Below are 25,542 nucleotides of genomic sequence, written 5' to 3' on the forward strand. Positions count from 1 at the left end.
GTCTGGGTATTTCTAGCTAACCGCCTAACCATTGCCTCACTTGTGGAATAGACATCGACGCTCATAGATAATTCATAGGCGTCAGTGCTCTGTCAGCTTTTTTTAGTGTGGTAGCGGAATCCCTGTGGTACAGGTAACCCTTTTATACAGTTGTCGAATATTTATCACGTGGAATCCTTGTAGAACCGGTAACCCTATAGTACAGGTGTCAAATGTTTATCACGTGGGATTCTTGTGGTACAAGTAACCCTATTGTACAGTTGTCAAATGTTTATCGCGTGGAATCCTTGTGGAACGGTAACCCTATTGTACAGTTGTCAAATGTTTATCACGTGGGATCCCTGTGGTACAGGTAACCCTATTGTACAGTTGTCAAATGTTTATCACGTGGGATCCCTGTGGTACAGGTAACCCTATTGTACAGTTGTCAAATGTTTATCACGTGGGATCCCTGTGGCACATTATGGCACCTTGTAACCACATTATGTAGTTGTCATTTATCCAACAAAAATATAATCGATATCAGTTTACCTTGCTATATGTCACTTCCCGCGAATATCAACGTTCTTTTAGACCTGGGTTCTTTGTTTTCAATCAAATATTTTATCGTCTGAGATCTATTTGTAATTTAGTACCCTTATGATCACATGTTTTGTTAGTACACGTTTTCAATCTTCATCAGAAGATAAACGTGTAGGGCCCCCGAATGGTCCCCCGAAATTTTGATGTGCTCGCATCATGCTCGCGCATTTTTTTTCCGCAGTGCTCGCATTGTATTTTTTGTTGTGCTCGCTATTCGATTTATTCCAAAACTAAAAAATGCTCGGTCTCGCATAAAAAACGGAGTGCTCGCCAAAGACCATTAGAGGGCCCTGCGTGTGTGTGTCTGTGGTGTGTGTGTGTGTGTGTGGGGGGGGGGGGGGGTATAGTTGACTGTGAATTCAATTAACCTTGATAATCGATCGTACATCTTAACGAAGCGTCTATACTTGTAGACCCGCATGTATCTTTAATGACACAATTCTGGTAAAACGATGAAAATAAAAACATATTTCTTCCTACTGACGTAAATTGACTACCTTCTCATCCTTGTTCGTGGCCTCCGAAAGACTCTGATGAAATAATTTGTGTACTTGTATGGATGCTCCCACGCAAGTTGGACTCAAAATGATGATAGACATAACTCTAAACGCCGCCACAGCTACACGGTTATTTCAAATCTGTCTGAATAGAATAATGAGTAAAAGTCGCCAACAAATTAACATCCTACCCGAACAAACCCATATTATTTTTGTTCTTTCCATTGATGCATGGTGTATAGCCTTATCGATTGAGTTTTCTACGAACACCATAGGCGACCCGAACAACATGGAGCGGTTCCAACCTTTTTCCAGTGCGTATTTAACGTTCACCCTCGTCCCCAGTCTCCTTTCGGAATGTTTACCCAACTGTTTGCAATCCACTTGGTCCCCTTGATGACGTCACAGCCTCCATGTAACGAGAACTTGTCAAGGTTACCTAGCAACCCAGTTGTTTTGTCTAGAAAGTGGTTGTACCACAGGACCGCTGTGCCTCGCTTCGGTGCAATGAGAAGACGCGACATGTTACAGTGAGCGCTGAGGTCTGGTGAGGTACCATTTGAGATTGACTTGGAGCCCGCGACCAGAAACGCTGTCTCGCCCCCTTGGGTGACGTCATTCAGGTAGAACAAGATTGTCAAGAAGCTGAGAAAAAAAAGATAAGTGTCCACCCTATGATAGCAGAGGGTAGGGGACAAGAAACAGAGAATACCGCGGATATATCATTCGTGCAGCTTCGTCCTGCTGATCAGCGAATGAATCTTCATTATGCACAAACACCAAGCTCACCGGCATAAGTGACAGCCTTCCATCTCGTAACCATGGCAACATTGAAGGTCCCTCCCCACATCATCCTCTGTAGAATCATAGTGACCGTGGAAATGGCCGTTGACCGGATACCGGACAACCTGTCGTGGATAATAATAATAATAATAATAATAATAATAATAATAATAATAATAATGATGGCAGATGGTGAAAATGATGGTGGTAGTGATGATGATGGTAGTGATGATGATGGCAGTTGGTGGAAATGATGGAAGTATGCTGGTTGTGGTGATGATGCTTATCATGATGGTGGTCGAAAGCTAGAAAATGCGGAATTTAAAAGAAAAAGTCCACCCACAAAACGAAAACTACGCTTATTTAGACAGTGCCCAGATAATAGCGCCCGCGGGTCACCGGGTTTACTTCCGCTGACCAAATCCGCGAGAGCTCTATTGGGACCTATAAGATCACCAGGTCACGGCGCATGCGCAGGGCATCTTTGAATGAAGATACTGCTTAAAAAAAAAACTTAAGGCAAGCTGTAGAATAACTAAGTGGTCCTATGTTACGCATCGTGAAACCAATGGTATATTTTACGAGTATGGTGTTTTTTTACGAGTCATGGCTGAAATGGTAGGTTTCACTTCTCTGTTATCCAAGGGCCGTAAAATATACCATTTCAACCTTGAGCTGATTGTTTTCCTTGTCTGAGACGTAACCGGATCTTTCACTTATGGTCACTTAACACTTAGATAGCGATAATCAATTTGCTGACAGTAACCCTCATCACGCAAACTTTTTTACGCGGTTATAGTTTTCCCGGGTCCTGGTAACCGTCACGGTCCACTCAAAACACTTCGCCAATCCACCTAAACCTGTCAGCAATAGAAAGTGAGACTGCACATGTCTAACATGAGTAACAGAAACAAATGGCTTTGATATGTCCGTGTTAATTCGATTAGGCATTATCATCAAGCGGTTGATTGTTAAACATTTTAATTCTAGTAGTAGTCCACGAGTTGGGGATCAAATAGCCGTGTATACGCCTAGCCCGCGTAACTTTACCTGTAGAGGTTCGCTTGTCTCCACCACCCATCGCGGTAGCCGGGTCAGATTGATAATCCTGTCCCTAACTGCGCTCAGCGAGCCAGTTTTGTTCATTTGTAGCCATGTTTGATCGCTGAACCTCGCACGGTAGCGCGGTCTTCTCTTCAGCTTCTCCAAAACACTAACGAATTTCTCGAGAGTCTCTTCTGGAGCGGATATTAGCTCCATCTCGCTAATAGACTTATCTGAGTTTGCATCAAATTGTCTAAATATTTCCAGTGCATCTTGCATGTAAGGGTAAAATGCGAGATTCTGATGCAAAAAGTCTTGGAATTCTCCCAGGCTTGTAAACCGGTTCCCAAATCTTTTACCGACTCGAAGATATCTTTTCTTGAGGATCTCGATAAGACGCGAATCCATGTCCCTCGGTGAGATCTCTTCAGAGATCGTCTTGCTCGATGTTAATCCTTGTCTCATAGCAGCTTTCATTATATTCTTGCATTCTTCATCACTCAGGAAATTCGGAATCTGAAAAACTAGTGGTTTCAAGCTTCTAGTGTGGACATTATAATGTCGATGAAAGATCGTTAGCCTCTGGACATGGCCAACTCGCACGCCATCCAACCTTGTTATACCCGCGCAAGTAGCGTTTCTATCTAAACTTCTTTCATAATGAAAGTCTCGAGTACAAGAGTGCGTGTATTCCAAGGCTAGAGTCTGTATTGCTGTGATAATAGCGACTGTAAGCGGTAAGAGAGCTGTCGAGATCATACCCGCTGTTAGCAGCACACCGGTTTACATCGCCAACTCGTCAACTAGTTAACCCGCCGCTTGACTATGTCCCATCAAGCCGGCAGTTGTAATTAGCGGAAGTCTTGTCTCTTGAAATCACAGAGCGATATACAACCATGTCAAGCATTGTCATAATGACCTCCCATATATAGTGATTAGGTTTTGTGTTCATTCCCCTCCCTTGAGCCGCTAGGCAGGCTACCTTATCAAAACAGATCTAAATATACTGAGAGAAAAAGCACTAAATATTTGTGGTTAGGCGCTCTTGGCGGATTTTCCAAGGTGAATAACCTTTCAGACTTTACCCTACTCTTTCCCATAGCCTCAAATGACGTATCTTACATATAAAGCTACGTTCAGCCGCCATTTTATCATTCTGGCAAAGCACCAAGTGTTAAAAAGCATCTATTTTCATCTGTAGATATATTCGATACAATTTCAATTACGATTTAAAAATTGTTGGCGTTAAATGCAGGCGGTTACTTTGATATTTTGTCTCATAATTTGTCTTCAAATGAGAACAATAACAAAGGTGTGACTTACCAGGACTCTTTAATTTATTCCAGAGCATGTTTAATTTCACGTGACAGAAACACTTATTAGAAGGAGCTCGCGCTTTTAGGGTTTTGAGATCTGTTCTCGAGTTCTCAATTCTCTTGAACATTATCCCTCGTCGTAGAACGCTATGACAGTGATGTTTAATAAAGTAATAAATAAATTGCACTTCTTCCGTAAGGAAGGGGAAGAAAGAATTTGGAAGGGGAATCAGAAATCAAGGAAAGGGAAGAAAGAGAAACAAGTCTGTGGAACTCTCTAAAAAAGCCAAGCAAACAGCTAGCGTCTAGACCATATAAAGTCTGTTTTGCGCCAATTTAAATACTCAATCCACATCTGTTATAAGCCTCGGGGCTTAAAGCTTACATGTGGCTTTTAAAAAAATATTAAGCGAAATTGTTAAACACCTTTCAAGTCTCCGCCGGAGTCCTTACTCGTATTGAATTTATCACACAAGCTAACGCAACAGAGCCGCAACATTGTCAAGGAGGGTATAAAGGGCGAGCATTCATAGCTTGTCACGGCGCATGCGCAAGATGATTTGAGAGTTTGCATGCGGCTTGTAAGCCGTGTTTCTATGGTAACCAAAGATCTTTTGTGAATATAAGATTAGGCGATTCATCAAAGAAGAAAGAAGAGGCTTGATTCTTTGCTCGATTGGTGGAGCAGTGCCGTAGCAGGCCACACAAGATTGGTGGAGCAGTGCCGTAGCAGGCCACACAAGATTGGTGGAGCAGCGCCGTTGCAGGCCACACAAGATTGGTGGAGCAGTGCCGTAGCAGGCCACACAAGATTGGTGGGGCAGTGCCGTAGCAGGCCACATAAGATTGGAGGGGCACAATACAGAAACTAAGAAAATATTGGGGGTACAGCCACACCCCTACTGGCCATTCCCTGATAATTTTTGAAAATATCGGAGAAGGAAAAGCCATCAGTGCCCCACCCCCTGCTACGGCCCTGCGGGGGCGGTGGATGGGGGCGGTGGATGAGGGTGCGGCCATAGCCCAATAGACACTAGGAACGAGTCGTTATATGCTAGCATAATTTCTGGTACAATCATTCAAAACAAGCATAACTTTTAAGACTTTAAGCAAAAAAACAATGCTCAGAATAATTTGCATTTTGCAGACCGAAAATGTTAAAACCAACCTCGTATATCCCCGACACACATTTGGGCCCGCAAAACACCTGCTAACAATTCAGTTCATAAACTGTGTCAGTCATAGTCATAGTCACAAGAGTTATACAAACAATACAAACAATGTAACAGATTAATTATAAATACTATTCAATAAATAATATGAAAAAAGACACAAGGAAGGAAAAGAAAAAAAAAACATCTGGTGCAATGGCCGCGGATCGAACCCGACCCATTCGCAAAAATAAAAATTAAATAACAGACCATACACCCAGACGTGCGCTGAATCACCGTATGGCAGCTAAAGCTTTACGGCTAGGCTGGAGATTTCGGCCCCAGCACCGCTATCTAACAAGCTGTACAACACAAAGGAACTTGAGGTACCCGCGCATTAATGGGGAGGCAATAACCAGGATCCCAGGCCTGTCTTAGTCGGTTACGCCACGCACAGCTCGCTGAGACTGAGAGTGAAAATATTGTAGTCTATTCGGCGCCTTTGGGTCTCTTGGGAGCCTAAGATGTAATCGTCATGAAGACACAGGTATGCTGAAGTACGCGGCTTACTCTTTGGGACTGGCTCCCTGTGTTCGCAAGGCTTGGTGCCCCAGGACGTAGCAACCGCCATCAAAAACAAAATGGCGGACGAGCGAAACTTCATCTCCCCGGCAACACACTAAAGTAACACGAAAATGGCGACAATTCTCAACACAACCACTTCCAAAGGCGCCGGGAACTACATAGGAGAGACCAAGAAACAGCTTAGAGACGGTAATCTTCTGTGCATAGTCAATGTTTCGTGGAAAATCGTCAGAAATATTGTGTTGTTTCGACAAATAATTTAATCTAAGTTGTCTAAGATAAATTAACTTACTTATCGCAATTAAAGGGATAACATTGACAATAGTTCGAACTACGAGGACACATAAAAAATACTTTCTAATATTCCTTGTATCGTAGAGTAATTTATTGCTGTTATACTGTATCTGTGTTGCTACTGTGTGTCGATTAACTTATTTTTTTAGGGAAAGTTCATTTATTATCCCAAGGGGGAGGGGGGGGCGTGAGGATACTGTGGGGGGCCTCGAGAAATTTTTGAGGTCCAAAGGGGGCGGGGGGGGGGGGGGGGGGGGGGGCGCCGGAAGTTTGTGGATTTAAAAAAGGGGGCACTGATTTCTTTGGGTGTTGTCCCTTCTATGTAAATTGACCAAGGATCAAATCAGACTTCTTTGTTCAAAGAGTCTCGGTTTGGGGGCAGGTATTTGGCATGTACAATCCAGGAGTCCAGGATACGTATTAAACAATGTTTTATCTATTCAATGAAAGCCTGTATGCACCCTATCTCTTTCATGGTTGACCGCTATATGCTAGCTTATGTTCCATATTTGAAATCATAGCTAGACTACAGAATCCAGGGCCTCATTTTAAGATATCTTTGTGAGCCACTGGCTTGTTTGCTCGGCAGTCAAATTGAGTGTATAAGTTATAGTCAACCACCATAACCACTGGCTCGTTGCCTCGGCAGTTAGGTAGCGGGAATAAATTATTCTAGATTACGAAGGCACCATTTTAAGATATCTTTGTGAGCCACTGACTCGGCAGTCAAATTGACTTTATTTGTCGTTCCTTAATGATTCGTTCCCAAATGACTGGTGAGCCATGGAGCCGCTGAGCCACTCACTATGACTGTTCCTCATTTGTAAATAAAATGAGCCCAGCCATGGAGCCACAGAACCAAAAGATGTGGTTTTTTTTTTTGCGGCCCTGGATTCTGTAGTCGCTCCGAAATCATTAACAAAACGTTCAAATGCTACAAGTGCTCATTCTTCCTCATGAATATCCTCTCTCATATCTAATTTGCTGTCTTCCTCTCTCTTTCTTTTCTTTCTCGTGCTGGGCTTTTCTCGCATTGAGAAGAACGAAAAGCCTTTTTGCTTCTTCTGTGTCATCAACATCAACATCTGTAGCATCAACCTTTATTAGGTTGACAACCTGGATTTAGTCACACATTTGAAAAATTGAGTACTTCACAGCTTGCATCTAATCTCTTGCACGCGTTCCTTTGACATTGTCACATTGTCATTGCCGTTCCCTCCTTTGCTCCTTCTTTCTTCGGGTTTTCTTGAGGGGAAGGAGGCACCAAAAATATGGGGGAAGCATAAGGGGGGGGGGGCATGGAAAATTTTGTCCCACCTATAGGGGGGGGGGCACCTAATATTTTCTCTTACTTTTATCAAAATCCTCATCTTCCCCCCCCCTTGGGATAATAAATGAACTTTCCTCTTATCTTGATCTGTTCTTACTCTAGGTTTCGGGGTATTCAACTATGAAAATAAGTTCTTTAGATACGAAGGTGAATGGAGCAAAGGCAAAAAGCATGGTAGGTATTGGAATCAATCGGACAAAATGTCCCCTTTCACCTTTCTTTTAGGATTCTATAACTTACTCATAAAATCTTGTAATAAAAAAATACTTGTCATCATCTGAGATAGGTGTTGTGATATGCTCTGGAGCTGTAAAAGCAATTGAGCGATATTTTAAAACAAAATTTTCTTTAACAACTGTATTTGATGATAATTATACAGGTCATGGCTGTACTTTACTTAATTCACTATTTTTCAGGTCATGGATGTTCTTTATTGTTATTCCATTGACTAATACAGGTCATGGCAAGCTGTTAATGGCTGATGGTAGCTTTTATGAGGGACAGTTCATGGATGGTGAGATCCAAGGTCATGGGTTTCGCTACTGGGCGTCATCCCGTAATGAGTACACAGGCCAGTTTGTAAAGGGGGAGCTACACGGGAATGGCGTCATGAAGTATGGAGATGGCTCTCAGTATGAGGGAGAGTGGATGAACAACAGGAGGGAAGGTATGGATTATAGCAGAGGGATACATATTGTTGTATGCACTGAAAACAGGTATTTCAAGATTTTGGGAGCAGTATTATAGTATTTGTGATTTTTGGATGCAATATTATGGTTTCCGGGGGTCTCCACACCCACAATACCCACCAACAAGGTTATTATACCTCAGGTTATTATTCCTCAATTAAGGCAAAAATTGAACTTATTGTTAGTAAAACAGACTTCAGATTATTATAAAATGGATACAGTACATGAATGTTTTTTTATCTTTTTCCCTAATAATAATCCAGCATTCCAGATACTGAGTAACATAGTTCTTTTTTGAACAACCTTTTTTCAAGGATCAGGCAAGCTAATGGAAAAGGATGGCTCTGTCTATGAGGGTTCATTCCATGAACACAAGAAACACGGAGAGGGGAAAATGATTTACATGTAAGTACTTACAATACCTGTCAACTCTCCCTCATTAGGCGGGACTCTCAAGATTTTTGGACCTCTTCTCCCGCTCTCCCATGTTAAGCACCAAATCTCCCACTTTTTAGCTATTTTTATCGCTTCCGAAAAATTATTCTATAGAAAATCATCATTTTGCCTTTTTTCTATTAAAATATTTAAAACAATAATCCCCGTGTGTATTTATTGTTATTTAACACCCTTGTGAGATCTATAAAGTGGATTGGGTGGCGAGAGCTTTCTCCCATACTGCAAACGTGTGCAAGGTTATACCCACCCCTCCCCCAAAAAACGAATATACCCCACCCCTCTAACCAAAAAATCTCAAGCCTTGAGATTTTCGGGGGTTGGTATGACTTACTGTACTTTAAAGAGTCCCTATGTACCGCCATTTTGTCATCCTAGCAAAATCCCAAGTGTAAGAAAGCATCCATTCCCATCGGTTTTTAGGATATTTTATTTGATTTGGTAACTGAAGTATAGAATTTTATTTTAATGTAACATAGTTATTAGTGGGCTTGTAATTGGTAAGCATTCAGTGTGATTCATACAGGGCTTCTGGAATTACGCGGAAAAAAACTCAAAATTACGTGGGATTCTTTGCTAAATTACGCGCTAAATTACGCGGAAAATCAATCATTACGCTCTAAATTACGCGGGATTTTGCAATACATTTTTCTTTAAAAATCAAAATTTTGCGTGATTCTTTACTAAATTACGTGCTAAATAACACGGAATACCAACTGTTACGCCCAAACTACATTTTGTACCAAAGGAAAGCACGAAATAACTTGAAAAGGTTTTGCGTGAAAATATCTTAGGCAAGTTTTCATTGGCTCCTAGCCACCAGCCAATTAAAAAAAGGTATTTTGTTATTAGTCCTAGGCCTATGCGGTTTAGCAAAGAACGCCTGATTTTATTTGTTTTCGAAATTCAGTTTGAAACATCGCACTTTTACGAAGAATACCTCCCTTTTCTTACGAGAAATAAAGGTAAGAACCCTAAAAGAACACATCAGATGTGCAATTAAATGTTTTGTCTTTCAAAATATAGCCAAATTAGGCGGGATTACGCTTAAATTTGTGGATTACGGGGAAGCCAGAAGCCCTGTTCATATGAATCTGCATTATTTAACACTGTGTTGTTTTGAAAAAAAGTGTGATATTGATGCAAAGAGGTTCTTTATTACTTACTTCCATATTTTCTCTTACCTGCACCTTGTCTTGTGCACCAAAACAACCACATGTCAGGGCTGAAAACCAAAATAAGTCTGGCCTTGGAAGTTCATCCAGTTTCATAACACTATCTTTGAGATTGCTCTTTTGAGATTTCATTGCATAATTTTGTCTTCCAATATGGGACAAAAAAGAAAATTAAAAAAAAACTTTCTGACAATTTTTCAGATGATTTAAGGTCCCTCAAATCAAATGACTGTATGTTTACAAACCTTGTCTTACCTCTTTGATTCCTCACTATCTGGTATTCCTTCCATGATTCCTCACTATCTGGTATTCCTCCCATGATTCCTCACTATCTGGTATTCCTCCCATGATTGCTCACTATCTGGTATGATTCCTCACTATCTGGTATTCCTCCCATGATTCCTCACTATCTGGTATTCCTCCCATGATTCCTCACTATCTGTTATTCCTCCCATGATTCCTTACTATCTGGTATTCCTCCCATGATTCCTCACTATCTGGTATCCTTCCCATGATTCCTCACTATCTGGTATTCCTCCCATGATTCCTCACTATCTGGTATTCCTCCCATGATTCCTCACTATCTGGTATTCCTCCCATGATTCCTCACTATTCCTTCCATATTTTCTCTTACCTGCACCTTGTCTTGTGCACCAAAACAACCACATGTCAGGGCTGAAAACCAAAATAAGTCTGGCCTTGGAAGTTCATCCAGTTTCATAACACTATCTTTGAGATTGCTCTTTTGAGATTTCATTGCATAATTTTGTATTCCAATATGGGACAAAAAAGAAAATTAAAAAAAACTTTCTGACAATTTTTCAGATTATTTAAGGTCCCTCAAATCAAATGACTGTATGTTTACAAACCTTGTCTTACCTCTTTGATTCCTCACTATCTGGTATTCCTCCCATGATTCCTCACTATCTGGTATTCCTCCCATGATTCCTCACTATCTGGTATTCCTCCCATGATTCCTCACTATCTGGTATTCCTCCCATGATTCCTCACTATCTGTTATTCCTCCCATGATTCCTCACTATCTGGTATTCCTCCCATGATTCCTCACTATCTGGTATTCCTCCCATGATTCCTCACTATTTGGTATTCCTCCCATGATTGCTCACTATCTGGTATGATTCCTCACTATCTGGTATTCCTCCCATGATTCCTCACTATCTGTTATTCCTCCCATGATTCTTTACTATCTGGTATTCCTCCCATGATTCCTCACTATCTGGTATCCCTCCCATGATTCCTCACTATCTGGTATTCCTCCCATGATTCCTCACTATCTGGTATTCCTCCCATGATTCCTCACTATTCCTTCCATATTTTCTCTTACCTGCACCTTGTCTTGTGCACCAAAACAACCACATGTCAGGGCTGAAAACCAAAATAAGTCTGGCCTTGGAAGTTCATCCAGTTTCATAACACTATCTTTGAGATTTCTCTTTTGAGATTTCATTGCATAATTTTGTCTTCCAATATTGGACAAAAAAGAAAATAAAAAAAAACTTTCTGACAATTTTTCAGATGATTTAAGGTCCCTCAAATCAAATGACTGTATGTTTACAAACCTTGTCTTACCTCTTTGATTCCTCACTATCTGGTATTCCTCCCATGATTCCTCACTATCTGGTATTCCTCCCATGATTCCTAACTATCTGGTATTCCTCCCATGATTCCTCACTACCTGGTATTCCTCCCATGATTGCTCACTATCTGGTATGATTCCTCACTATCTGGTATTCCTCCCATGATTCCTCACTATCTGGTATTCCTCCCATGATTCCTCACTATCTGGTATCCCTCCCATGATTCCTCACTATCTGGTATTCCTCCCATGATTCCTCACTATCTGGTATTCCTCCCATTATTCCTCACTATCTGGTATTCCTCCCATGATTCCTCACTATCTGGTATTCCTCCCATGATTCCTCACTATCTGGTATTCCTCCCATGATTCCTCACTATCTGGTATTCCTCCCATAAATCCTCACTATCTGGTATTCCTCCCGTAAATCCTCACTATCTGGTATTCCTCCCATGATTCCTCACTATCTGGTATTCCTCCCATGATTCCTCACTATCTGGTATCCTCCCCATGATTCCTGACTATTTGGTATTCCTCCCATGATTCCTTACTATCTGTTATTCCTTCCATGATTCCTTACTATCTGGTATTCCTCCCATGATTCCTCACTATCTGGTATTCCTCCCATGATTCCTCACTATCTGTTATTCCTCCCATGATTCCTCACTATCTGGTATTCCTCCCATGATTCCTCACTATCTGGTATTCCTCCCATGATTGCTCACTATCTGGTATGATTCCTCACTATCTGGTATTCCTCCCATGATTCCTCACTATCTGGTATTCCTCCCATGATTGCTCACTATCTGGTATGATTCCTCACTATCTGGTATTCCTCCCATGATTCCTCACTATCTGGTATTCCTCCCATGATTCCTCACTATCTGTTATTCCTCCCATGATTCCTTACTATCTGGTATTCCTCCCATGATTCCTCACTATCTGGTATCCTTCCCATGATTCCTCACTATCTGGTATTCCTCCCATGATTCCTCACTATCTGGTATTCCTCCCATGATTCCTCACTATCTGGTATTCCTCCCATGATTCCTCACTATTCCTTCCATATTTTCTCTTACCTGCACCTTGTCTTGTGCACCAAAACAACCACATGTCAGGGCTGAAAACCAAAATAAGTCTGGCCTTGGAAGTTCATCCAGTTTCATAACACTATCTTTGAGATTGCTCTTTTGAGATTTCATTGCATAATTTTGTATTCCAATATGGGACAAAAAAGAAAATTAAAAAAAACTTTCTGACAATTTTTCAGATTATTTAAGGTCCCTCAAATCAAATGACTGTATGTTTACAAACCTTGTCTTACCTCTTTGATTCCTCACTATCTGGTATTCCTCCCATGATTCCTCACTATCTGGTATTCCTCCCATGATTCCTCACTATCTGGTATTCCTCCCATGATTCCTCACTATCTGGTATTCCTCCCATGATTCCTCACTATCTGTTATTCCTCCCATGATTCCTCACTATCTGGTATTCCTCCCATGATTCCTCACTATCTGGTATGATTCCTCACTATCTGGTATTCCTCCCATGATTCCTCACTATCTGGTATTCCTCCCATGATTGCTCACTATCTGGTATGATTCCTCACTATCTGGTATTCCTCCCATGATTCCTCACTATCTGGTATTCCTCCCATGATTCCTCACTATCTGTTATTCCTCCCATGATTCCTTACTATCTGGTATTCCTCCCATGATTCCTCACTATCTGGTATCCTTCCCATGATTCCTCACTATCTGGTATTCCTCCCATGATTCCTCACTATCTGGTATTCCTCCCATGATTCCTCACTATCTGGTATTCCTCCCATGATTCCTCACTATTCCTTCCATATTTTCTCTTACCTGCACCTTGTCTTGTGCACCAAAACAACCACATGTCAGGGCTGAAAACCAAAATAAGTCTGGCCTTGGAAGTTCATCCAGTTTCATAACACTATCTTTGAGATTGCTCTTTTGAGATTTCATTGCATAATTTTGTATTCCAATATGGGACAAAAAAGAAAATTAAAAAAAACTTTCTGACAATTTTTCAGATTATTTAAGGTCCCTCAAATCAAATGACTGTATGTTTACAAACCTTGTCTTACCTCTTTGATTCCTCACTATCTGGTATTCCTCCCATGATTCCTCACTATCTGTTATTCCTCCCATGATTCCTCACTATCTGTTATTCCTCCCATGATTCCTCACTATCTGGTATTCCTCCCATGATTCCTCACTATCTGGTATTCCTCCCATGATTGCTCACTATCTGGTATGATTCCTCACTATCTGGTATTCCTCCCATGATTCCTCACTATCTGTTATTCCTCCCATGATTCCTCACTATCTGGTATTCCTCCCATGATTCCTCACTATCTGGTATTCCTCCCATGATTCCTCACTATCTGTTATTCCTCCCATGATTCCTCACTATCTGGTATTTCTCCCATGATTCCTCACTATCTGGTATTCCTCCCATGATTGCTCACTATCTGGTATGATTCCTCACTATCTGGTATTCCTCCCATGATTCCTCACTATCTGTTATTCCTCCCATGATTCTTTACTATCTGGTATTCCTCCCATGATTCCTCACTATCTGGTATCCCTCCCATGATTCCTCACTATCTGGTATTCCTCCCATGATTCCTCACTATCTGGTATTCCTCCCATGATTCCTCACTATCTGGTATTCCTCCCATGATTCCTCACTATCTGGTATTCCTCCCATGATTGCTCACTATCTGGTATGATTCCTCACTATCTGGTATTCCTCCCATGATTCCTCACTATCTGGTATTCCTCCCATGATTGCTCACTATCTGGTATGATTCCTCACTATCTGGTATTCCTCCCATGATTCCTCACTATCTGGTATTCCTCCCATGATTCCTCACTATCTGTTATTCCTCCCATGATTCCTTACTATCTGGTATTCCTCCCATGATTCCTCACTATCTGGTATCCTTCCCATGATTCCTCACTATCTGGTATTCCTCCCATGATTCCTCACTATCTGGTATTCCTCCCATGATTCCTCACTATCTGGTATTCCTCCCATGATTCCTGACTATCTGGTATTCCTCCCATGATTCCTCACTATCTGGTATTCCTCCCATGATTCCTCACTATCTGGTATTTCTCCCATGATTCCTCACTATCTGGTATTCCTCCCATAATTCCTCACTATCTGTTTTTCCTCCCATCAAGCAATGGGGATGTGTATGAGGGGGACTGGGTCAAGGACCTTCGGCAGGGACATGGTATAATCAAGCAAGAGGATGGTACTCTATATGCTGTGAGTGATACCAGGCACACATAAGGGGAAATGTAAAAAAAGCATTCCAACACTGTACCAGGCACACATAAGGGGAAATGTTAAAAAAAAAGCATTCCAATACTGTACCAGGCACACATAAGGCGTGAATCAACACAAGGTTAAAAAGGTATGGTGAACGCCTAGTTTATCGGGGGTCAAGGTTCTGCTTCTGACAAGAGAGGAACGTAGATTCTTGTCACGGCGGAAAAAGAAGATAGGAGGCTGAGGAAAAATAGCGGCCGTTTCAGGGTCTTCTTGTAGGATCTTAAAGTTCCTAGAGACTGAGTGCTTAATGGCTAGGTTAGAGGGATGAAATGTGAGAGGAACGGGAATTCTATCCTCACTTTTAGGCTTAGAGGGTTGCAATGCAACAGAACGATCAATGGAACGAGCACGACCAAGATCGTTAGTGACATCGTGAGCAGGATAATCACGGTCGCTAAAGAATTGACACATGTTCTCAGATTGAGAGTGAAAGTCAGAGTCATCGCTGCAAAGTCACAAAGTCTGAGAATAAGGGATAGCAGTTTTAACATGTTTGGGATGAGAGGAAGAGAACAGAAGATAACTGTGTGAGTCAGGGCTTGTAGTACACTGAAGTGGCTAGGTGATCATCCTTGATGGAGAGTGAAATATCCAGAAAGGTGACTGAGGTCTCAGATAAGGGGAAATGTTAAAAAAAGAAAATTTCAATACTGTACCAGACAAACATAAGGGGAAATGTAGAAAAAACATTCCAATACTGTACCAGACACACATTAGGGGGAATGTAGAAAAAACATTCCAGTACTGTACCAGACACACATAAGGGGAAATGTAAAAAAGCATTCCAGCTGCTGTTGATTTTCCAAATTTATTTATCATGCTGGTGTTCATACAATGTATATTAACTCACATTTAAGCATTTTTGTGTCACTTCTCAATGCTGTCGAGTGATCTTTTAAGTGCAAGCTATACCCTGGTACATGATGCCTAGGCCTAGCTTTCATGAAAATTCATCTTTAGACAGAATGTTTTTGTTTTTAAAATTCATTGTGTTTTGATTATCAGGGTCAGTGGTGGGGTGATGAGTTCCATGGTGAGGGCTCCATGGTCCACTGCTCAGGAATGGCGTACGAGGGCCTCTGGGTTAGCGGCAGACCCGAGATGGAGGCAGTTGTTCTCAGGATAGTCGGCAAGCCTGTGGCTGAAGTTGCCCAGGGCCGGCCATTTGGCTTTGAGGTTGAGTGTTGTACTGCTAATGGTGATGTTATTCCAGGTGAATATACATTTCTTTGCATTTTAGCATATTATATTTACTAATATACTGTATCTCGATGTATAGAAAAAAACGCCAACTACCGTTTCATCCCTACAGGTCTGTTTCATGGTTGCCCATTAACCACAAAACAGGCTTGTACAGTAGGGATGAAATGGTAGTTTGCATGTTTTTTCTATACATCAAGATATATCCCGCTCTTCACCTGTTTATCAAGCACTCTTCTACAATGAATGACTACACTCATGCATTATTGTAGTTACTATCTTCTATATAAATTACTATTAAATAATAATTATTTGTCTTTTGTCTCTAACAATATGAAAAGTAAAGCCTGTGTAGCGGCTCAAGGGAAGGGGAGGGCGAAGGGAAGAAAGGAGAGCCTGCTGGCAGACCATTGTTCTAGCCGCGCCGCCCCTAAGCGTGTGTCCTCAAGTATACGTGTAGCTATCAAAGTTAACCAATCACATGAACTGTTTACAATGTAATTTCAGTTTCTTGTCAAAATAAACGTGCTACATGAAATTGTCTTGTTTCTTCGCACTATGTGTTCTCCGGTATGTCCGCATGAGAAAAAACAGGTTTGTTGACTGTCCAGTCAACATAATTCAATACGGAAAAAAAACTGACTTATGTTTCGTTCCCAATATTTTTAAAGAGAGCAAAAGAGCTGATGGTTTTGGTGTTGTTATCGCTAAAGACATGAGATCGATACCCCAGGTCTGTACGAGGTGAGTTTTGTTGGCTACACAGGCAGTGAGGTTTTCCTTGACGGTAGAGTCCAGTGTTAGCGCCTTGTCTGTACTGTTTTCAGCAGAGCCGTAAACGATCGAAAAACGACCCCTCAAGATGGATTAGATGTTATTGAGGTCAAGGGAGCAGGCTGATATCCCCAGTGATTCCAGTTCGCTGACCTGATCCTCTATGGTGCTGTTTAGCGGGACGATTACAAGCACAAATGCTTTTGATTTTGTTCTTGCTTCGGCAAGAAGCTAAGGATTTGAAAAATTTGAAAAACTTTTTCTGTCGGCATAATTACCGACACATCCCTTAAAAATAGCTACCTCAAGCGTACAACTGCTCGTATTTTAGGGCAAAATCTGGTCCTTTTGGATCTTGTATGATCGATAAAACGCTCAATAAACATTTTTTAAACTCTTACTCGACCAACTCACAGGCATTTTTTTGCACCAAAGCTTGGTGATACGACGCATTGATGGATGTACAACACATGTGACACATCTCTTACAGACCGAAGTGAACTGCTAGAACATAGTCAGTGGGCAGACTCTCCTTTCTTCCTCTCCCCCAGTCTTCCTCCCCTTCCCTTGAGCCGCTACGCAGGCTATGAAAAGTATATAAGATTTCTCAAATAATGGATGTTTAAAGATAATAGCTTTTTCCCCTTTGGTCACAAAGTATTTTTGTATTAATAAACTGTTAATTTTTCTGATATTCACTTCAAATCTATTATCATTATAAAATTCTATCAAGGAGTCCACAAAATAATTCTTTTATTAACAATTTATTATTTGTGTTCATTTTCATAGAGGAGGGGCGGCTGCTCCAGGTCACAGGCTGGGTCCGCATCATCGGCAGAACAAAAACACCCACAGACCAGGATGAACACCTACCGACACCATTGTTAGTGTTTGCAGATTGCAGTGAACCCTAACCCCAACACCATTGTTAGTTATTGCAGATTGCAGTGAACCCTAACCCCAACACCATTGTTAGTTTTTGCAGATTGCAGTAAACCTTAACCCGGACACCATTGTTAGAATGAACCTTAACCTTAACCTGAAAATCCATTGTTAGTTTTTGCTGAGTGTAGTGAACCTAAACCCGGACACCATTGTTAGTGTTTGCAGAGTGCAGTGAACCTTAACCCCAACACCATTGTTAGTTTTTGCAGATTGCAGTAAACCTTAACCCGGACACCATTGTTAGAATGAACCTTAACCTTAACCTGAGAATCCATTGTTAGTTTTTGCTGAGTGCAACAAGATGCAAACCTTGTACTGTAACCTACACTAGTGCAGGTGTATAACCCCACCCCCCCCCCCCCCCTCCATCCCCTTGGCCACCAAATACTGTGTTCAGCTTTCACTCTTTTTTGCGGCAGGTGTATCACACTCTAAACCTGACACTGTCTGTTTCTTGCAGTGGGTTTGAAGTCGAGCCCTACTACTTGACTGACTCCCTTGGCGACATCTCGGCTGATAGTATGGGACCTGGTACAATAGGTGGGCCCCCCAGTGCCACGCCTAGCAGGCCGCTGCCAGTGGCATCCCCGACACCTTATGACAGCTCAGCTGACATCCCAAGGCAGACAGACAGTATACAGGTGCCAGAGGTATGCACACTAGTTTGCACTACATGTTATAGCTGAGATTTATCAGAAGACTCGGCAAGGAATGGCACCCACAACCACCCTCCCCATTAGACCTGGAATTTAATAAAGAATAACATATGAAAGAGAATCCCCACAACCAACAAATACAAGAAATGACTGAAGCTTGCTTTCAATGCAAACCTTAGCCTTAGATGTTGCAACCCCCCCCCCCCTCAATTGCATAAAATATACAAATGTTTATCAGCTTACAAATGTTTTCTATACAAACACAATAACTGATAAAATGTGATGCATAAATAAGAATGAATAATATAAAATGATAATTGCACATTACTATACATAGTTTAATTATGTTACCCAAGTCACTACTACACTCCAATCAAATTTTATTTAAACAATTTTAGGGATCACACAAAGTCTGGTATGTATGCTTAAGGCTTGCTATTGTGGTTCTTGTTATCTAAAGCCAATCCTTCTATTGCTGTTTAGATAACTCATGATGCGGCATCAGACAGTGGATCTGCTGCAGAGAGTAATTTAGATCTTCCGAACAGAACTGCTGCACTATCACAAGCCAGCATGATGATGAATAATAACAGTGAAAAAGGACCACTGACAACCGAAGGTGCAGTTATGGTGATAATGAATGATGATGATGGCAGTTATGATAAGGTTGATGATTAATGAGATGGCGGTGGTGATGATAATGTTGATGATAATGATGGTAGTTATTGTTGGTGTTGATAATAATATGGTATTTATGATAATAGTAATTTTGATAATATGTAATAATCGTGGTTATGATAATATCATTAGTGATTATGATGATGATGTTAATGATTACAAATGATTGTCAATGACTGCATTAATGTAATGCATCATATGGTGGTAGTGATACTGATTTTACAGGGTTTTCATTAACTTTCAGGGTAGGCGGTGGAAATTGATAAGTAGGGCATCAAATTCATTTTAAGTCCACTTTAAAAATAAGTAGCCGGCGCTCGGTGGAAAATAGCTGGCACTTCCACATGCCGCCAGGGCCTAATGAAATCTTTGTTTGATATGATAATTATGTTGGTGATGATGATGGCTTTGATACAGTAGATATGCAGAGAATATTATTAATAAGCAAAATTCTGCAAAATATCTCCTGTTTAACCTTCTCTTGCATTATTTCAGAGATTGCGGCGCTGATGCCACCCCCGCCATCCACTGCAAGGACGACAGGTGGAAAAGCTGTGTTTGAAAATCTTTACTTGCCTCCACTACCTCCTGGGGTAAAGTCATTCACCACGCTCTCCCAAGCAGTGGAACCACCACGGCCTGAATATGAGAGGCGTGGCAGCCTAATGAGGTACAGTAGATGCTTTTGGCTGCTAACTCTAGGGGAGGGGTTGCCAACACAAGGGGGAGGGAGAGGGGGAAGGGGGTACCAATTCTATGGTGTTGGGGAAGGGTACCAACTCTATGGAGTAGGGGGAAGGGGGTACCAACTCTATGGAGTAGGGGGAAGAGGTACCAACTCTATGGGGTAGGGGGAAGGGGTACCAACTCTATGGGGTAGGGGAAGGGGTACCAACTCTATGGGGTAGGGGAAGGGGTACCAATTCTAAGGGGTAGGGGGAAGGGGTACCCACTTTATTGGGTAGGGGGAAGGGGTACCAACTCTATGGGGTAGGGGGAAGGGTTACCAACTCTATGGGGTAGGGGGAAGGGGGTACCAACTCTATGGGGTAGGGGGAAGTAATACCAACTCTATGGGGTAGGGGAAGGGGTACCAACTCTATGGGGTAGGGAGAAGTGGTATCAACTCTATGGGGTAGGGGGAAGGGGTACCAACTCTATGGGATAGGGGGAAGGGGTACCAACTCTAAGGGGTAGGGGGAAGGGTTACCAACTCTATGTGGTAGGGGGAGGGGTACCAACTCTATGGGGTAGGGGAAGGGGGTACCAACTCTGTGGGGTATGGGGAAGGGGTACCAACTCTATGTGGTAGGGGAAGGGGGTACCAATTCTATGGGGTAGAGGGAAGAGGTACCAACTCTATGGGGTAGGGGGAAGGGGTACCAACTCTATGGGGTAGGGGAAGGGGTACCAACTCTATGGGGTAGGGGGAAGGGGTACCAACTCTATGGGGTAGGGGAAGGGGGTACCAACTCTATGGGGTAGGGAGAAGTGGTATCAACTCTATGGGGTAGGGGAAGGGGTACCAATTCTATGGGGTAGAGGGAAGAGGTACCAACTCTATGGGGTAGGGGGAAGGGGTACCAACTCTATGGGGTAGGGGAAGGGGTACCAACTCTATGGGGTAGGGGAAAGGGGGTACCAACTCTATGGGGTAGGGGGAAGGGGTACCAACTCTATGGGGTAGGGGAAGGGGTACCAACTCTATGGGGTAGGGGAAGGGGTACCAACTCTATGGGGTAGGGAGAAGTGGTATCAACTCTATGGGGTAGGGGAAGGGGTACCAATTCTATGGGGTAGAGGGAAGAGGTACCAACTCTATGGGGTAGGGGGAAGGGGGTACCAACTCTATGGGGTAGGGGAAGGGGTACCAACTCTATGGGGTAGGGGGAAGGGGTACCAACTCTATGGGGTAGGGGGAAGGGGTACCAACTCTATGGGGTAGGGGGAAGGGGTACCAACTCTATGGGGTAGGGGGAAGGGGTACCAACTCTATGGGGTAGGGGGAAGGGGGTACCAACTCTATGGGGTAGGGGGAAGGGTTACCAACTCTATGGGGTAGGGGGAAGGGGTACCAATTCTATGGGGTAGAGGGAAGAGGTACCAACTCTATGGGGTAGGGGAAGGGGTACCAACCCTATGGGGTAGGGGGAAGGGGTACCAACTCTATGGGGTAGGGGAAGGGGTACCAACTCTATGGGGTAGAGGAAAGGGGTACCAACTCTATGGGGTAGGGGGAAGGGGGTACCAACTCTATGGGGTAGGGGAAGGGGTACCAACTCTATGGGGTAGGGGAAGGGGTACCAATTCTAAGGGGTAGGGGGAAGGGGTACCCACTTTATTGGGTAGGGGGAAGAGGTATCAACTCTATGGGGTAGGGGGAAGGGTTACCAACTCTATGGGGTAGGGGGAAGGGGTACCAACTCTATGGGGTAGGGGGAAGTGGTACCAACTCTATGGGGTAGGGGAAGGGGGTACCAACTCTATGGGGTAGGGAGAAGTGGTATCAACTCTATGGGGTAGGGGGAAGGGGGTACCAACTCTATGGGATAGGGGGAAGGGGGTACCAACTCTAAGGGGTAGGGGGAAGGGTTACCAACTCTATGTGGTAGGGGGAGGGGTACCAACTCTATGGGGTAGGGGAAGGGGTACCAACTCTGTGGGGTATGGGGAAGGGGTACCAACTCTATGTGGTAGGGGAAGGGGTACCAATTCTATGGGGTAGGGGGAAGAGGTACCAACTCTATGGGGTAGGGGGAAGGGGGTACCAACTCTATGGGGTAGGGGAAGGGGTACCAACTCTATGGGGTAGGGGAAGGGGTACCAATTCTAAGGGGTAGGGGGAAGGGGTACCCACTTTATTGGGTAGGGGGGAGGGGTACCAACTCTATGGGGTAGGGGGAAGGGTTACCAACTCTATGGGGTAGGGGGAAGGGGTACCAACTCTATGGGGTAGGGGGAAGTGGTACCAACTCTATGGGGTAGGGGAAGGGGGTACCAACTCTATGGGGTAGGGAGAAGTGGTATCAACTCTATGGGGTAGGGGGAAGGGGGTACCAACTCTATGGGATAGGGGGAAGGGGGTACCAACTCTAAGGGGTAGGGGGAAGGGTTACCAACTCTATGTGGTAGGGGGAGGGGTACCAACTCTATGGGGTAGGGGAAGGGGTACCAACTCTGTGGGGTATGGGGAAGGGGTACCAACTCTATGTGGTAGGGGAAGGGGTACCATTTCTATGGGGTAGGGGGAAGAGGTACCAACTCTATGGGGTAGGGGGAAGGGGTTCCAACTCTATGGGGTAGGGGGAAGGGGTACCAACTCTATGGGGTAGGGGGAAGGGGTACCAACTCTATGGGGTATGGGGAAGGGGGTACCAACTCTATGGGGTAGGGGAAGGGGTACCAACTCTATGGGGTAGGGGAAGGGGTACCAACTCTATGGGGTAGGGGAAGGGGTACCAACTCTATGGGGTAGGGAGAAGTGGTATCAACTCTATGGGGTAGGGGAAGGGGTACCAATTCTATGGGGTAGAGGGAAGAGGTACCAACTCTATGGGGTAGGGGGAAGGGGTACCAACTCTATGGGGTAGGGGAAGGGGGTACCAACTCTATGGGGTAGGGGGAAGGGGTACCAACTCTATGGGGTAGGGGGAAGGGGGTACCAACTCTATGGGGTAGGGGGAAGGGGTACCAACTCTATGGGGTAGGGGGAAGGGGGTACCAACTCTATGGGGTAGGGGGAAGGGGTACCAACTCTATGGGGTAGGGGGAAGGGTTACCAACTCTATGGGGTAGGGGGAAGGGGTACCAATTCTATGGGGTAGAGGGAAGAGGTACCAACTCTATGGGGTAGGGGAAGGGGTACCAACTCTATGGGGTAGGGGGAAGGGGTACCAACTCTATGGGGTAGGGGAAGGGGTACCAACTCTATGGGGTAGAGGAAAGGGGTACCAACTCTATGGGGTAGGGAGAAGTGGTATCAACTCTATGGGGTAGGGGGAAGGGTTACCAACTCTATGGGGTAGGGGAAGGGGTACCAACTCTATGGGGTAGAGGAAAGGGGTACCAACTCTATGGGGTAGGGGGAAGGGGGTACCAACTCTATGGGGTAGGGGGAAGGGTTACCAACTCTATGGGGTAGGGGGAAGGGGTACCAATTCTATGGGGTAGAGGGAAGAGGTACCAACTCTATGGGGTAGGGGAAGGGGTACCAACTCTATGGGGTAGGGGGAAGGGGTACCAACTCTATGGGGTAGGGGAAGGGGTACCAACTCTATGGGGTAGAGGAAAGGGGTACCAACTCTATGGGGTAGGGGGAAGGGGTACCAACTCCTGTACCAACTCCATTGTAAAGATGTGAAAGAGCAAAGAGGATGCCTGACCACATGTGATAAAGCTTTATGATTGAATCAAAAGAGTTTTTTTTAAGAACAAGTGAAAATTGAAAATTTAATGCTTCATAGAATCAGTTCTGTTCTAATCTTTTTATTCAATTGTTGTTTTTTTGGGTGTACTTAAATAAGTGTATGTACATGCTATAATGAACATTGCCTTAAGCAACAGGCCTTCCTTGGACAAAAAAAAAACTCTTTCACCCGGGCCTGCTTGCAGAGATGTAAATCAATTAGCATGATTTTGCAGGTATGTAAACCAATTAGCATGATTTTGCAGGTATGTAAACCAATTAGCATGATTTTGCAGGTATGTAAACCAATTAGCATGATTTTGCAGGTATGTAAACTGACATTATTTTGCTTGCAGATGGAAAAAAGCTGGCTCCAGTATCAACCCAAATTTACTTGGAAAAGTCAACATTCCTTCTTCCATCGGCGAAGGAGGGAGCAAGAGAAAGAAGAATAAGGAGGATCTTGTAGACATTGTGGAGAAAGTTGAGGCCAAGGAAGGAAAGAAAGGGCGGAAGGACAAGAGGGAGGAAAAAGAGGAAAAACTATGTAAACCAGGTAAATATTTATTGATAATACCCAGGTAAATAAAATATTTATTGATAATACCCAGGTAAATACTCATTGTTTATACCCAAGGTAAATGTTTTTTGATAATACCCAGGTAAATATTTATTGATAATACCCAGGTAAATATTCATTGTTTATACCCGAGGTAAATGTTTTTTTGATAATACCCAGGTAAATAAAATATTTATTGATAATACCCAGGTAAATATCCATTGTTTATACCCAAGGTAAATGTTTATTGATAATACCAGGTAAATAAAATATTTATTGATAATACCCAGGTAAATATTAATTGTTTATACCCAAGATAAATGTTTATTGATAATACCCAGGTAAATAAAATATTTATTGGTAATACCCAGGTAAATATTCATTGTTTATACCCGAGGTAAATGTTTTTTGATAATACCCAGGTAAATAAAATATTTATTGATAATACCCAGGTAAATATCCATTGTTTATACCCAAGGTAAATGTTTATTGATAATACCAGGTAAATAAAATATTTATTGATAATTCCCAGGTAAATATTAATTGTTTATACCGAGGTAAATGTTTATTGATAAAACCCAGGTAAATAAAATATTTATTGATAATACCCAAGTAAATATTCATTGTTTATACCCAAGGTAAATGTTTATTTGATAATAACCAGGTAAATATTTATTGATAATACTTATTGTGAATACACCTCTTTGGCAGAGTATAGTAACTCCTATAACTCTCCATCAACTTCTTGCAAGGAGATTCCTTTTTGTGATACTTGATACACCAAGCCTGTGCTGAAGGTTTTTACACGCACAAAACACTTTTAACAAAATACTATATCCCTTGCAGGGGATTATGTCATCGTCGTCCAGGACATAACAACCCCAAGGTTCCTGGACTCTAGGCTGGCCCCAGCCTTCTTCCATGTTAAGCTTCAGCCCAAGAAGCGAGCCAAAAGCAAAATGGAAAGTCGAAGAAACTGATGTGTGTTTGATATTTTCTACTGTTGTAATATATAATAGATATCTGCATAAGAAAGCATTCAAGTTTGTTTGTAAAGGCATTACTGCGATTTTGAACAATCTGCAAACTCAAACTCATGAACTTTAAGCTACAAAATACATTACTACAGCTTCTCTCACTAAAAAGCCTTGAACAGTTTGCCTTATTGGGCTACACTTGCCTTATTGGGCTACACTTAAAGACTTCCAATTGTTCCATCTCACTGCAATGTGTTGACCAATGACAGGGTACAAAATGTGTCCATTACAGATTCAAAACCTAATTGATGGAAGTGAGTAATGATATTTTGAACATTTTGGCTAGCTCTCAGAATACCCCAAACCTATTCCATTGTCTACATTTTATATTAATTATGTAAATAACTGATACATTCATTTATTAAAATGCAATATGTATGTTGAAGGTTTCATTTACCTTATTCATACTCCCTTTTGTCA

General features: G+C 42.7%; 2 protein-coding genes across 3 annotated transcripts; one reads left to right on the forward strand and one right to left on the reverse strand.

Moving 5' to 3' along the window:
• Window positions 1-986: 986 nt before the first annotated feature.
• LOC5505374 (transmembrane prolyl 4-hydroxylase) lies at window positions 987-4,067 on the reverse strand. The gene is made up of 3 exons (XM_001626156.3): window positions 2,913-4,067; window positions 1,869-1,987; window positions 987-1,724 (listed from the first exon to the last, which is right to left on the reverse strand). The coding sequence occupies exons 1-3, from the start codon at window positions 3,663-3,665 to the stop codon at window positions 1,409-1,411; spliced, it is 1,188 nt and encodes a 395-aa protein (XP_001626206.2). The 5' UTR covers window positions 3,666-4,067; the 3' UTR covers window positions 987-1,408.
• Window positions 4,068-5,975: 1,908 nt separating this feature from the next.
• On the forward strand, window positions 5,976-25,507 carry LOC5505344 (MORN repeat-containing protein 1). 2 transcript variants are annotated; one of them, XM_001626140.3, is made up of 12 exons: window positions 5,976-6,147; window positions 7,685-7,756; window positions 8,040-8,249; window positions 8,586-8,676; window positions 14,715-14,802; window positions 15,874-16,081; window positions 17,632-17,725; window positions 18,248-18,437; window positions 18,927-19,062; window positions 19,617-19,791; window positions 23,883-24,082; window positions 24,932-25,507. In XM_001626140.3, exons 1-12 carry the CDS (start codon window positions 6,069-6,071, stop codon window positions 25,063-25,065), a joined length of 1,677 nt encoding a protein of 558 aa, XP_001626190.2. In that variant the 5' UTR covers window positions 5,976-6,068; the 3' UTR covers window positions 25,066-25,507. The 2 variants fall into 2 exon arrangements, with proteins under 2 accessions (XP_001626190.2, XP_032229663.1); XM_032373772.2 differs by having other exon boundaries at window positions 5,988-6,147; window positions 7,999-8,249.
• Window positions 25,508-25,542: the final 35 nt, after the last annotated feature.

The sequence above is a fragment of the Nematostella vectensis genome, chromosome 8, assembly GCF_932526225.1.
Source record: "Nematostella vectensis chromosome 8, jaNemVect1.1, whole genome shotgun sequence".
NCBI classification, from domain to species: Eukaryota; Metazoa; Cnidaria; class Anthozoa; order Actiniaria; family Edwardsiidae; genus Nematostella; species Nematostella vectensis.